We start from the raw sequence: 15,639 nt of genomic DNA, 5'->3' as shown, positions 1-15,639 counted from the left end.
CTTCATATTATGAACCTGACCTATCCTTTTCCTACTAATACTATCTATTAGAAGTTAGCAAGATTTAGAGTTCACAATTTGACACCATATTCCTCCATAATCATCAGACAACACCTAAAACATTCTTAAGAGAGTGTACGACTGCTACAGAACTGTCAGCAACACCAAAGTCAGCAAGATTCGAATTAACTTGAAAAAAATCGTTTCCCATAAAGTCAACAAAAGTTGTACAAAATAACAACTCTTTCTTAAAATTAAAAATGCTTAAAATGTTTGTATATACAAGTTTGTGGCCTAAGTTGGTGGCAACCGGAAGTCATTGAAGGTGGTGGCCAGCGTTGGACGTCGTAGATAGTGGCTAGAATGGCAATCGAGGTATCAATAGTGACAAGGACGAACTCAACATTTTGGGGTAAAGAGACTAATAGAGCTTCAACTTCAAGTTAGATCTAAATTATGAAACATCCAATCTTTTTAATACATACTTAACAAAGTTACATGCTCCCAAATCCCACGTTAGTTTTTCCTACAAAACATTACAGTACTACTTCATACAACTTCCACAACTAATTCTATAGAAGAAGAAGAAGGAAAAAGAAAGTTCTAACAATAACCACAAAGCTCAATCAACAACAATCCTCCTCCTCGCCTTTGGGTCACGCTCACCTACAGAAACCCAACCATGAATAGATAAACATAAAACAAAATAATCGAAAACAGAAGCTTGAATTAATTACGTTCTAGAAAATTGGACCTGAAAGTGTTAAAGATGGAGAATTAGAATAGATGGAGCGGTCTGGTGTTCCATTAACCGTAGCTTCCACAAAATCACTCATAACTACTACTTCCCCTGATACCTTCTTTACGTACTCAACCCGCCCTGTTTCTCCCTTCTCCATTTTTCAAAAATTAAAAAATTCAATTTCAAACAACAAATTCACAGTAAGATATTTGGTATAATTGTACCAAATTTGGAAGTATAAATACCTCTGAGTCTGGGGGATTTTGGTGTAACCAGAGAAGCATACATGTAGCAATCAGATTGCAAATAATCCTGAAACTTCTTCACCAAAGTCCGGCTATCTTTTGTTCTTCCTCTAATTTCAATACCTAATTAAGAACCCAATTTAGATAAACTTTAATAAACTATGTATGATTATGAAGAAGAGAAGTGGAAGAAACCTCTAGTGGGTGTGACATGAGAATTATCTATGGGTGAAGGAGAAATGAGGAGAGGTGCAAATAAGTAGCAGTCTGATAACAGATAATCAATCACTTTGTGAATGTATTTCTTCTTGCTCCGTTTGATGCGTCTCTTTTTACCAATTCCGCCGCTGACATGCACCATTTTCTTCGCCATGGCCTTTGTTTTTCGGTTTCTTTTGTTTTGTTCTGTGAACAGATTCGAAATGCAGCTTGGTTATTCTTTGGCGGTTGAGCCGGAGAGTAGATGATCCACTTTTCGGCTAATTTGTGCGCCACGTCTAGCTTCGGAAGTTTTACGGTTTGACATGTAGCATTAAGGATTAGAGTAAGGTAGCGGCAAAAAAGTTTGGGCCATATGGATGGATTCTCTTGGGCTGCTGTTTCCTAATAGCAAAGCCCACTTCCTTGGTCCAAACGTGGAAGGGTAATTATAATGGGGTAATTTTAAAAATAATAATCGACAAAATTTATATTTACGAGAAAATCGAAAATTTACATTAAAAAAATTAATATTTTCAAGTTGGGATATAATTTTGGCTATCCAATTTACACTTAAATTAACATTTTTTTATGGGCATTGTCAATTTTTCAATTTTTAAAAATCTTCCTAATAATTGAGTATATAAAAACATCCAATATCGTCTATAACAAATTTTTTATATTGATTGAGTTATATTTATAATTTTTTTAAATATTGCTATATCTTGATTATTTTTAATCTAATTGCTATATCTTGATTATTTTTAATCTAATTGCTATATTTACAACTATTTCTAAATATGTATATTTTTGAGACCACGTCTTTGTAACGAAAAAATTATAACAAAATAGCAAACGATTGATAAAATATTTGTTAAAATAGTAAACGTTGACCAAACAATTAGAAATTTTTTAAAAATGTTAAGTATGCATCTTAGTGACTATCATTAGTAGAAGTTGTTGCTGATAATTGATATCAATAATAACACATTTCTTAAATGAAACGTTATCGTCAATGATATCTACAAGTGATCACAACTTATAGCAACTATCAATTGTTATCTTTGATAGTTGTTATCAAGGACAACTTTCAATTTGAGAAAATCGAAAATAAGCACTTATAATAGTGGCAAATAGAAACTATATGTTATAACTTTTAAATTGAGAAATTCGTAAGTGATCGTCCACAAAAGTGGTTGTACTTCAATTTTTCAGTATATCACTAACTTTTGTGTTATACATACAATTATTTTTCATTGTGTCATCTAATTATTTTTTGGTAGCACTCTTTAAAGTTTTTCATCAGTAAGAATAACAGAAAATAAAATTTAAATCGTAAAAGAAATTAAATAAAAAATATTAATTAGCATATATCAAAACTATCCTTATCCACTAAAATTATGAAAAAGTAAGAAAAATTGCATTGGATAAAAAAAAAAAAATGTAGAAGAAAATCGTCATAGCACCTCTCTTTTTGCATATTGTGAATATGACAACTACGACAAGTGATTAATAATATCAGACGGATATAGTATCACTTTTAAATTTGTTACTTTTATTTTTTCATATTTGAAAATGGTGTGACGTAGACTTTATTATGTTAAATTTTCTTTATCTATTTCTTTTCTTTTCTTTTTTTTTTTTTTTGGCAAAAGCACCGTCCAAGAAGTAATTGTCACAAACTTAAACAAATAAAAAGAGCTAATCTATCTCACTGCCTTTAACCTTTCGAACTCCAAACCAATCCTTAAATCAACAGAAGCCAATCTATATCATAAAAAACCAAAACTTTAGCAAAAACCTGGTAGAAGAGCCCCTAATACTCACCTTGTTGTTCGATTTGTTGGCAGCCACAATGGAAAAAAGAACCATGTATTTTGTCTTAGGAATTGAAGAGAGTTTCCCTACTTTATGAAATTCCAAATTAAACTTCGTGACTTTTCAACCATAGTAAAATGAGTTCAAAATTTATCACGTTTCATATAAAAAGTTTGTATGTTCTATCAGATATAAACAGTCGAAACATACAAATTATCAAAGTAGAGAGGAAATAAGTTGAACGAGCTTGCCGGTGGACCATTGGCGTCTTATTCTTGGGTGAGCTGGAGCGTAGCCATCTTATCCACTGAACTAGCGTTAAGCTATTGCTTGGGGTGGAAGCACTAAAAGAAAAGGACCAGGAAAGGGAAAAGACAAGTGCGCTCCTCTCCTGTAAGTAAAGCAGCTTCGCATCTCTCAAGAAATAAGAAGAGCAGCTGGAGTGTACATATATGGATTAGGCGTCATCCTCCGCTTGGTCTTCATTTACTACCTCCAAAATATTTGGCTCTTCAGTGGAATTGTGATGGTCATTGTCAATCTGCAGTGTCTTATCTTCTGCCATTTTAGAAACAGAATGTAGTCTGGATTGACTGGTTTGCAGAGAAGAAGGGTGGAGGAAATGTAGATGATAGAAAAGCTTGACCATTTCAAACATCTTAGAAGCAAATGGAGACTGGTTGTTGCTGGAATCAGGCCAATGTGTGTGAAGGAACTGGGTCAAATATATTAATAAGGAAGACCATGTGGCAACAGCCGTAATGATGAACAAACCACCAAATCTGTAAACAGTCAGAGCTGAATCTGGACTTCCTGGAGTATCTTCATTCAATGAGAAGTAATATTTGTTTTCAATCTCCCTCATTTTGTCTTTATCTTCGGTCACATTCAATATTGCCCTTGAAAAGTAAGCCACTAGAGGAGATCCTTTTGGGAAAGCCTGTGGATTAATTAAATTTTCATAAACAACCCAAATAGCAAAACAGAGCTGATTCAAAATGAAAAGAGAAACATAGAGAGAGAACTCACGAAACCCAATCCACCAGTTTGGTAAGTGGGTCCGACCATTCGAAACCCAGAAGGATTTTTCTGAAGGAAGACCTTAATGTAGGGAATTTCATCATAAATAGCAGCAACTCCACCGTTATTGTTTCCTCTATTCAAGGCTTCCTTAAACTCATCGGGGTTTCCGTACGCTTTCAATTGGGTTTCTTTAAATCGTAACTGGGTTATTAGAAAAGATCTGACAAAAGAATCGTTCTGAAAGCCCACAAAGTAACCCTTCTCTCTGATCTCATTTGCATCAAGAAAGGAAGGTCGTAGCCTTTGCGCGGTCAACATGGAGGATAAGTTTGCAGTGTAACTTTGTGTGAGGATTAACACCACGAAAACCCATATGATCAGCAAAAATCTGGATAAGTTGTTCAATATCCTCTCCCCTAAAAGAATATTATTGTTAATAACATTTGTACAGTGAAAAATTAAGGTTATTAAAAGTGATGATACTGTACTAACTGTGAGCAAAGACGAGAGTGGAGAAGGAAAACCAAAAGATGAGGCCAATTTGTTGTTGAGGCGGGCCTTCTCCAAAGTCAGTGTTGACACGACATTCCATTAACCAAACAACAAAGCCTGTAAATATGAAAGAGATGAAGGAAAGAAGCCAAAGATTCCATTTAAATGGCTTCAAGAATATCCACATGTGCTGATCTTTCTTATCATTTCTCTCAGAAACCAACATTGTTACCCTGGATTCTGAATAAGGCAAGGTGAAGTCTACCAACTCCGCTCGACTTGCAACTATTGTTATATCCCCAACAATTACATCGTATTTCTGCGTGTCAATCTGACGTAGAAGATCATCGTAGGATCCATTACTCTTCCCATTTTTGTCCACAAAAGGTTGGAACGTGTAATTAATGTGAATATCTAATACATCAACAGCAGATGTGAAGATATCGATGCAAAATCCAGTGGACTTTTGGGGGTTGTTTATGTTGGCGTTTACGAACTCCGGGAAACCTTTGACTGGAATTCCTATAATTAAATTAATTCGAGGTGGATTGATTGTGCCTCCAGGCCAAATGGGTTTTGAAATTGATTTTTCATGCACTCCTTTCATGGGGCAATAAAGCCCAATGATCTTCTCCTTCTCACCCACCACATTGAACACTTCAAAAGTTGATTGTTTTAAATTTTCATCAACCAAAGAGAAATTTCCAGTAATGCCTTCACATGTTGTGCTCTTAATTTGATCCAGTATCAGCTTTTTCCTTGTTGCAGTTCCAGAGTGGCTGGTGGAATAATTCATTTTCTCTACTGCCATGGCCAACGCCCACACCGTATCGTACGCCTGCATTGCAAAAAGATTGGGAGATGCTGTTTGTTACACATGCATTCCCAACTTTTGTTAAGGACAACTTTCAATCAAAAGCTTCAACACATAATATTTTGCCATTTTAGTCCGAAATCAAACTTTCTAACATTTTGATTTGGTGAGTTTTTCTAAAAAATAGGAAATGGACAAAAGGTAGCGAATTCTTTTTAAAACCAAGAAAACTATTCGTCTCGGTCCAATCGGGAGAAATGGATACCAACATTTTCCTAAAATATTAAAAATATTTAAGATTGTTAGACGGAGATTCTCTATTTTTCAAATCTTCATTCCATATTTTGTTTTTCAAAAAATTATGAATCTCCCATAAAATTGACAAACTTCACATCCACCAAAATTGTATTGAGAAAAAATTAATAAAATCGTGCACATTATTTCGGCCCCAGATTGGGTCGTGTTTTTAGTTTCTTTCCCTTTCTAACTCCCATTTTACACCCTAAAATGTTGTATTAATTAACTAATTCATTACCATTATGTTTAATTTATGCTACCAAAAATTTTGGTATAAGACCTTATTAATTAATCTCCTTTCCAATCATTTTTGGAGTGATGAAAATTTGGTATAGTGTTTGATAAAATCTATTAGTGATTGACCAATATTTGTAGCATCGTCTATCAATGTCAGCAATAGACTTCTATCATTGATTGATCACTTTTCAATTATTTTTTTACAGCTTGTAAGAAAAATTATTGATAGAATTTTTAATATTACACGCATCTTCAAAACATAAAACACATATAACAAAGCACAATTAGTAACTATCCCTAAACTCGGTGAAATATCATGACAATCTCGACTGAGAACAACACAATCTTGATATCGATCTTGATCGAGATGGACCGAGAAGTTACATTGAAAGAGTTAAATAAAATTTGTGAAGTATCTTGATGTCGAGATCAACGACCAAGATTGACACGGAGAAAAACAAAATTAGAGTTTTTTTGAAAGTGTGTTACTTTTGAAATGTAAGACCCACGGGCTAACAATGAGAAATAGTAAAAATGTCTCAGCCAACACCCAATTAATGTTCACACAGGTGCATGTAATTCATTTTCGAAAAAATTCATGATACACAATTGTTTAGGTAGTATGAACACGATGAATAAATAAAGGACGATATGAGAACCCACCAAATAACAAAGAAGACCCACAATGAAAGTAGTAATTTTGAGGCAAAATTTAAACAGGTTAGAGGATATTTTTGAAATTTATGAAAATTCTTGTCCTTTTGGTATGAAAAGAAAATAGTTTCATTTTTATTCTATTTAGGTAAATTCCCCTTTTGTCTAACTAATATTCATCTCATCTTAAATAAAGGATTTCTTCTAAACCAAATTTATGTATCTATATCACTTTTATAATATTAAATCTAAATCTCCCTAAATAGCTCAGTATCTCTTTTTTTTTTAAATTGTGTGTGTGTTTTTTTTTTTAATCTTGGATGAAATAATAGTTTGAAATTGAAGTTTTAGATTGAATAGTCTTAATTTTCAACTTATACATCAACGATTTGACAGTTCAAACTAGTTATATTAAAAGTGAAATGAGAAAAAGATAATAAATAAAAAATAAAAAAAATAAAAAGAAGAAGAAACAGTAGTATTTAAAAAAGTGGTTTGAGAGGAGAGGATTTTAAGAAATCATTCCATTTGCATGGCCAAACAAATCCCTCCTTTTATTGTAATCAGAAAGAATACTTTCGAAAATTGGTTTTCCCAATGAAAAGAGACAAAACCTTCAAACAACAGACACCAACTTTAATCCCCCAACCAAGCAGGCCATAAGTTGTATCCTAGTTTTACTTTTCACTTCTAGTATCTCAAGGGTCAAAACTTTAAAGTACTTAGTGCATCATCATATGCTACGTACAACATGTGTATACCATCAAATTTTCCGATCACAAGGTAGTCACTTTTACTTTTTAAAAATAATATTTAAAGATTAAAATCTAAGCTTTAAAGAATTTAAAGATCTTACTTGACGAGAGTGAGAATGGAAGCCGTCGTTTGAACTCTGCTTGAAGCTTTTGTAACTTTTGGGTGATGGGTATGTAAGGCCTTATGCCCACAATCCCTTGCATGGAATCCAAATCTTCAGAAACCAATATTGGATCAACCAAACAGGAAAGCCCATTCGTTACAATCCATGCATACCCTTCACTAAACATTCCCTCTTTCTTGGCCGCACTCAAAACCATTCGCCCAACACAACCACTCATGTGAAGAAGGAATATGGTTTTGTGCATATCCTTTAGCCTCTTCAGCTCCTTCAAAATTTCTGTCTCACTAGCAGACAGTGGGATCATGGTTCTCATAACCAATCGAGTGCTGTTTTGTTGCAAGGCGTCTGCTAGATTCGGGATGATCCCACGTCCATATTCCGTGTCTTCATATATTGGAACTATCTCTCTCCATCCGTACATTTGAATAACAGCATTTACGGCTTGGACTTGCGCCAAGTCGCTATGGGCTTCCCTTATGAAATATGGTTTTTGTTTTGGAGACAAGGAGGGAGTAGTTACCGTAAAGGAGATTATGGGAATTTCATATTTTCTTCCAAATTCTGTTAGGTACATGGCTTGTTCTGTAGTTTGAGGTCCGATTATGGCTTCAACTCCGTCTCTTAACAACTCGGTTGCTGCAGATGCTACTTCGACCACATCTCCCGCATCCTTGAAGATAAAGGATATCCTGGTTTTGTATTTGAGATTTTCGGCATAGAAATCAGAGAGGGCCATTTGGATGGAAATGTTGGAGAGTTTTCCCACAATTGTGTTGTGATCAAGCACTACACCTACTTTGAAGAACTCCCCGCCGGCGCTGATGACGCAAAGCACTGCCCAAATTAACCACCCAATGCACAGTCCTCCTTCCCAGTTTTTCCGGCCTCCCATTCTCAATAGCAGGCCACAAAAACCAGCGGCCAATATGAATGCCAAAATTTTGTTCTTTTTTAATTTCTTGAGGACTTCGTTTGTCGTATCTTTCTCTAAGCAGCTGATGTCTACTTAAGAATGTCTCTATATTAATTTATTACTAGGGCCCTACTGCAATACGACTAGTAGTACGCGTTTATCAAATCGTGTTTTAGTCTTTTGAAAAATATATTATTCTTTTCTCTCCTTCAATATTTTTGGAGCTTCGATGAAATAACAGTTAACACAAGTGCGAGAAGGAGTATAGATGGTGGATATTCTTAATTGGAAATTGATGATATTATTCCGAATTAAAATCAAAGTCAAGTTAATGTTTGGTGTAATGGCTTCGAATGAGAGATGTGAAAGCCACGAATAACTGTAGTTGAACTTTGAAGGCTTTATTGTTATTTTATGCACAATGCCTTGGGAGAAAGTACGAGCTAGGTTGCCTCATTTTCTTCTTACATTTTTGAAAATTTCACAATTCTCCTCGAGAGAATTAGTTTAGATGAATGTCTATCATTTAAAAAAAAAAAAGAAAAAAGAAAAACAGAACGTCTCACAATTTTTTTTAAAATATTGTTATAAATGATAAAAGTTGGGTTGAAAACATTTATAAATACAAGTTTGTGGTTTATTTTGAGATGTTACGTTTGAAAACAAATTATTTTGTAGTTAGTTTACAAGCATTTGTTTTTTTCTTCTTTGACCACTCTATTTTAGGAGTCAATCCTATTTGTTAGAATATTTGTGGGTCCCAAGATATTTTATTTGTTCATAAAATATTTTATTTGGTTACTTTTTTTTTTTAAGAGATCATTCACTTTAACCAAATGTTGTGAAGAATATGAGGAAAATATTTTATTTGGTTCCTTTTCAAAAATATTAACTTTCTTTTTTATTGAAGGTTTTCCTAATGGTCATCTTGTCCCATAAATTGTTGTGCCATCATGCTTCACATTATGTTTATTATTATGTTTATTGTGAGCCAATCCACCTACTGTTTTTTCAATATGTAATTGTATAATACTTTATAATCTACCCTAAATTCTTTTTGGAAAATTAATCTATTATATAAATCTATATCTATATGGAGATAAAAAAATTAGAAGTTAATAAAAGTAAAACTTTTGTTTTTTTTTTTTTTTTCTAATAAGCTCTTTATTTGTCTGACCATAAATTCTTTCGTTAACTCAAAAACTTAAATTGACAAGTTAAATGTAAATTTAGGTAGGCACAAATATACTAGAAATGTTCAATGGAAGAAGAAACAAAATGAAGGACAAAAAAACTGTAAATATGGAAATTACGAGCTTACAAGTATTGAGAATAATCAGCTACTTCTTTAATTCTTTAACTTTGTTGACAAAACACACACATATATAGTAAGTAGTAACATGGATGCAAAGAACAAAAAAGGGCTTTGCAATATTGAAATTTAATGCTTCAATATTCATTGGTTCTAGTTCACATATACCAAATCATATTTGTAATTACTTTTTTTGTTTTTTGATTTAATGCAATGAAAGGATTAAAAGAAAAGGGGGGGTAAGATTTATTTGATTTTATATTTTCATTTGGTGGAGACTGGTTTTAGGCCATGTTTTAGTGCTGCCTCCCAAACAAGGTCAATTCTATCCACATCTAAAGCCCCAACTTCGTGGTGAGTCCACCCTTCCAAATGGTGCACCACTCCACCTGCATGACATGCATGCACCACTCCTCGGCTCATCGTATACTGTACCAATTATTAACAAACACCTCCCTCCGTTAAAAATAAGATTAACATATATATATGTCACCGAAGTGAGAGATTATAAATTAATCAATACCTCGCAATTGCCAAGGCCTTGAACGTCCTCGGGCAGTCGCATGGCAGCGAGGTCGCCGTAGGTGCAATCTCTTCTGAAAGCTAAGATGGGAGGGACTACAAATTGATGGAAATGAGTTCCACTTGGGGCCCAACTCTGCTCTCTTGGAGTGATCCACTTCCCAACAATCCAAGTCTGTTTGAGTTTCACAACTTTTACATTGATCAGTTAATGTGTCCATACAAAAAAAAAAAAAAAACATGCAGCTGAAGGCTTTTGGTTGTTTAAGTTTATCCATATTATTGTTGTTGTTTAAGATCTCGAGGCAACCACCGAATTTATGGTAGGTTTGAGAGTTGATTTAGAAGGAGTAAAATCACTTGTTAACATGTTTTTAGTTCTTTAAAATTAATTTTGATGAGATAAATATGCTATATTTGTAGATATTTTCACGGTTTTGTCATTTTAAAGAACTTTTTTTATAAATATTGAATTTAAAAAAGTGTAAGATTCAATATTGACTAAAAACGTGTCTTAAAGTGACTTTAAAACAACAAAAGTTATGATTTTGACGATTTTGAAGTCACACCTAGACATGAACTTAGTAAGTTTGGTGTGTTTATTAAATACTTATTTGATTACCATTTTTTTAGTGATTAAAAAAGGTTTTTTTAAATGTAGTATGTGTTTAACTAATGATTACCTTGCAATTGCGAGCAGCTTGGTACTTAGTAACTTGAACCAAGTAGTTTTGACAATCTACAGGTGCTTCCTTTTGTATTTTCTCAAATCTTTCCGTGGAAAGTGTAAGCATCTATAAGGAATTTTTAGGGAAAATAAAGATGTTAGTTAATTAAAGAAGCACGTTAATCAAAAGATTCAACTTTTCCCTAATCTATCAATTTAAATTTAGATTCAACTCCAAATTTCAGTAATGATATAAATCTTACAGTACAAAGAAACGTGATAAGTTATTATATTGCAAGAAGAGTAAACAGAATAAATTATTAGGAAAAACAGTTCGAATGTGGTTTAATAATTTGTAACGAATTTATTGAATAATTTTTCAAAGAAAGAGAGACTTACAAGGACTCGAACTTTCCTTCGACAAAGGTAGAGAGCAATGGCTCTTCCAAGCTTGGAAGTTGCCCCAGTTAGAAAAACTTCTTTAACATCCTTTGGAATTTCATTGAGAATCACAGCAGCTGTTAGTGTATTCCCATGCACAACTCTTACCCTAAGATTTGGATGCTTCTCTACAAAAAGTGTTCCCCCACCATTCAATGCTTCGTTCTGTATATCCAAAAATTAAACCACAAACACAAATTATTGACTGCTAAAATCCATGAAGCTAAGATAATTAAAGAAAATATCTAAAAGATCGTTAGGATCGAGTTCGTTGTTTTTGAAATCACTAGGATACTATTGTGTTTTTAACTATAAATGAAAAAAGTGATTTAAACAGTTTCAAATACACTACATAAATAAAAGAAAAAAAAATTATGTTGGTGAATGACTAGTGATTTTAAAATGGTCAATTTTTTTTTAAAATTTTTAATATCACTAAGAAACATAATACATTTAATCATTTAAAACTGTACAACAATATATAATGTTAAATATTAAAATAATTTTGAATGTTTAAAAACGTGTTTCAATATTCCATTTTTAAATACTTTTGAATAATTTTGTGCTGTGTGGACTTGACTAGATAGCAAATGTGTCAAAGTTTATTGCATTGCTCTATGTTGAAGATAGGACTCATGAGTGAGTCAGAAAAATATAATACAATGTGAGAGGTAAAATAGTTAAGAGCAGAAGTCTTAAATGAAAGAACATGATACATGTCCTCTCACACATAGGTAGACACACACACACACTATATATATATATAAAGAGATTAAACCTCACAGAAAGATATTAATTTCCCCCACCAACCCAATTCAGAGATGAACAGAATTTACATTTAAATATTATATGAAAAAGAAAGAAATAATAAAGTCAGCAAAACCTACCTTATTTAGTGCAGCAAGACTTATGACTTTAACCCCCAGCTTGTCAGCTCTCAAAATTGCATCCTCTATATGCTTATTAATCCCTTCTCTTGCAAATGGCAAGAAATACTATACCACAAACACAACAACACCAACACAAACAAACAATTAGTTAGCAGAAGACAAAAACGAATTCTTCTTCTTTTACTGTATTCAAGAACACGTTTTTGAGCCATTACCTGAAATCCGAACCTTGGAACGACCCATGTTTGATGAAGCCAATTTCTAAGATTGTAGTAAGAATAAAGGAAGATTTTAGAGCGACCCCACATGATGAGCATTACAATGAAGGCAGCGGGCCAAGATGGGAACAAGGATAATTTTGTAACAAAGGGACGTGAAGCAAAGAATCTTGATACAAATGGTGCATGCATTGATGAAGTCACATCTACCACATGGGCTAGAAATACGAAATCAGGAACTCTCCCATTTTTGCCTGCCAAATTTATTTAAATTCAATTTCTTCATCTACTAATATTTGTTTTTGTTTTTTTTACTCATTTAACTCCAACAAACAAACAAACAAAAAATAAATTATTAATTCACTTTGCCTTAAAAACTTTCTAATAATGTGATAACATTATCATAAATGCTTCAACTCCTAAAATCTACAATTTACAACTCTTTTTCAAGACGCATTAACGTGAGAGCCGTATCTTTATCAACTTTAGCTCTTTAATGAGAAGTTGTAACTGCCCATTAATTACGATTATTCAATAATCAAGCTGGAAATTGTAAAAAAAAAACAAAAAATACTATCTTTCTGTGGTTGTCCAATCATACTTTATCTTAATGGCATTAGAAAGCCCAAAAACTCACTTAAGTGATTATTGTAAATGACAATCATTAGATGCAATTTAGACAATAATTTCCGAGTTTTTTTTTTTTTTGTTCGAGTAGAAATAAAGAGGGAAATGGGAGACGGACCTGCATTTAAGCTATTCTGCTTATGTAATTTCCATGAACATTTATGAAGTGTGTTTCCAATTGCATCAAAGAGAGGCATGAAGAGGCAGAAATTAGTCTCTTTCTCTGTGTGGTGAAGTGTATGGTACCTAATAAAATCCCCCAATCAACACCATCACTCTTTCAGTTTTGACCAATTGTAAAAACAAATATATAAGTAAACAAATTAAATGAAAAAAAATATACAACTTTTTTCTTGCTTTCTCTATTTTATGTGGTTTTAGAACGTCACTCTTTAATGTTGAAAACGACTAATATAATAAGAAGAGGCAAAGGTGTCAGCAATCCAGAGGGGCTTTCAATTTCATTGACAAAGCACTTTTTTTTTAAGGAAAAATAAACAGTGAGTTCTTACGTTGGGGTGTAGAGAAGATATCGAAGAACTGGGATTGCATCAAACAACCGATGTGAGACAATTTCAACGTTGGAAAGCCCTAAACATCTGAGAAAATCGAATACCAAAACGTAACAAGCAAACGTAGCAGTCGATCCATATCCAAGAAGACTTGTTCCAACAATTGGTGCTCCAATTACAATACTCCACGCAAGATGTTCTAGAACTGTCCCATTTCCAGCTTTATTGGGGAAAAAACAAAAAAAGGCAAACCTTTCAGAGATTTAAGATTAAAAATGAAAATTTAAAAGCAACCCAAAAGAGATTTAAGTTAAAAGAATTGAAGGGTTAACCTGTAAAAGACTGTGGGACAGAGGAAGAATGATGAAGAGAATGGTAATGAGTAAAAAGATAATGGTTGGAGTGAAATAATCTATGGAAGAAGTAAAATAATGGCTCTGCAATTACAATATGGAGAATCAGAACAGCAATTAACCCCTTTGGGTTCCAAAGAGGAAGATTTCCAAGTGAAGGGAACAAATAAACCATCATGGAAGTCATTAAAGCTTGAAGTAACAAGAAATTATCCCTGAAATTATGAAGATATAAAAGTAATTATTTGGGGGGTTGGGGAGAAAAAAAAACCATATGGGGTTCAGGTTATAATTTAGAAGGTAGAAATTGAAAGTATACCATTCCCATTCCATATCAATTTGTTTGAAATCAACTCCTTGTTGAAGAATCCGTCGGTTTCTTGTTAAGAAAAGCATGTTGCTATAAGAACTCCAAACGACATGAATTCCTACTCTTAGTAAAGAGATCAAAAGAATATGGAGACACCAATTGTGTATGATATTCCCTTCTTCATATAACGTATATAAACCATTTGCAAGCAGCGGCCCATATAGCAAATACTGCATTATTAATCAGTTTTAGAAAAAAAAAAATTAAACATATGCAAAATCAATAAGAAGACATTCATCCATTTTCATTCTCTAGAATATGTTTTTTTTTTTTTACCTTGAACATCCCCAAATTCTCCCATGGCCAAGATGCTAATGGAGCAACCATTGCTAAATCCCAAATTTCTCAAGCGACACACAGCTCTTCAGTACTCTGTTTTGTGTGTTTTTCTCCTTATATTGAAAAAACAGAGAAATTCAGAAAGAACAAAACGACAGAGAACTGAAACTCTGAATCTTGTAATCTTCTTGTTTTGAAGTGATCTCACTTGATAGAGAAATTTTAAAAAGAAAAACAAACAAAAGGGAGAAATGGGTTTATCTTCCACTTGCTTTTTCTTTTCTTTTCTAAATTGTCCCAAAGTTATCTCTCTCTCTCTGTAAGACAAATCCTACAAAGTTTAGTGTGTGTGAGGAAGTCTATATATAGAACATAAAAGAAAAAAGAAAAAAGAAAAAAGAAAAGAAAGCAAACAAACAAACAAATCAGTTGGTCCAACTTCTCCCGATGGCCGGCCTTTATAAATGCTATGAAGAAATAAAACTGGGGATTTGTAAAGAAGTTGACCCAACAAGTAGATTATATATATTCATCACTCTCCCATTTTCCCTTCCTTTTCACACTTATCTCCCTATGCATAAATACATAAATACATAAATACATTGTATACCGTACTAGAGTAAATTAGTGTATTTTAAGTGGGAGTTATGGGAATTGTGTACTTAAGTAGTAAATCGTGGCGGGCAAAACCCATGCTCATGTACGCGTTTCTCATGTTCAAACCCATATTCTGGCACAGCTGTAGTGATGGCACATAATACTTCCTCTAAATTTAATGCTTAATATGGTTGGGAGAATAGGGGTTACTTTGGACTTTTTCCCTTCTCACTTTTTCTTCTTTCTTTTAATTTTCTTTTCAAAGATGACTACTACTACTACTAGTTACTTATTAAAAGATCAGGTTGAATGTGTTTGGGGACCAGCCAATACAACTCACCCCCTACCACGCTTATACAACCCTTACAAATACAATCCCCCCTTTTCTTTTCCTTTCGGTTGTCTTGCACACGCTATTGTACGTATCATGAGGGACCTTAATAATAACTTCAACTATTCCAAAGAGTATATATGTGACATGTTCTGCTATTGTTTGAGAGAGATTTTACCATGACATAATTCATTATGATGGACCACA

General features: G+C 33.3%; 3 protein-coding genes across 3 annotated transcripts; all 3 read right to left on the bottom strand.

Moving 5' to 3' along the window:
• Positions 1-203: 203 nt before the first annotated feature.
• On the bottom strand, positions 204-1,505 carry LOC105435617. Its single transcript, XM_031880207.1, has 3 exons — positions 1,183-1,505; positions 988-1,110; positions 204-890 (listed from the first exon to the last, which is right to left on the bottom strand). Exons 1-3 carry the CDS (start codon positions 1,358-1,360, stop codon positions 871-873), a joined length of 321 nt encoding a protein of 106 aa, XP_031736067.1. The 5' UTR covers positions 1,361-1,505; the 3' UTR covers positions 204-870.
• A 1,592-nt stretch (positions 1,506-3,097) lies between these two features.
• LOC101221724 (glutamate receptor 2.7) lies at positions 3,098-8,366 on the bottom strand. The gene is made up of 4 exons (XM_004149846.3): positions 7,377-8,366; positions 4,519-5,382; positions 4,033-4,442; positions 3,098-3,943 (listed from the first exon to the last, which is right to left on the bottom strand). The coding sequence occupies exons 1-4, from the start codon at positions 8,290-8,292 to the stop codon at positions 3,461-3,463; spliced, it is 2,673 nt and encodes an 890-aa protein (XP_004149894.2). The 5' UTR covers positions 8,293-8,366; the 3' UTR covers positions 3,098-3,460.
• A 1,271-nt stretch (positions 8,367-9,637) lies between these two features.
• On the bottom strand, positions 9,638-15,070 carry LOC101217936 (very-long-chain aldehyde decarbonylase CER3). Its single transcript, XM_004149831.3, has 11 exons — positions 14,502-15,070; positions 14,175-14,395; positions 13,835-14,070; positions 13,503-13,722; positions 13,109-13,236; positions 12,361-12,617; positions 12,143-12,250; positions 11,214-11,420; positions 10,831-10,941; positions 10,149-10,322; positions 9,638-10,054 (listed from the first exon to the last, which is right to left on the bottom strand). Exons 1-11 carry the CDS (start codon positions 14,550-14,552, stop codon positions 9,890-9,892), a joined length of 1,878 nt encoding a protein of 625 aa, XP_004149879.1. The 5' UTR covers positions 14,553-15,070; the 3' UTR covers positions 9,638-9,889.
• Positions 15,071-15,639: the final 569 nt, after the last annotated feature.

This window comes from Cucumis sativus, chromosome 1 (assembly GCF_000004075.3).
Source record: "Cucumis sativus cultivar 9930 chromosome 1, Cucumber_9930_V3, whole genome shotgun sequence".
NCBI classification, from domain to species: domain Eukaryota; kingdom Viridiplantae; phylum Streptophyta; class Magnoliopsida; order Cucurbitales; family Cucurbitaceae; genus Cucumis; species Cucumis sativus.
Note: the sequence above shows the minus strand (reverse complement) of the source record. Positions and strands in the feature narration are given on the sequence as shown.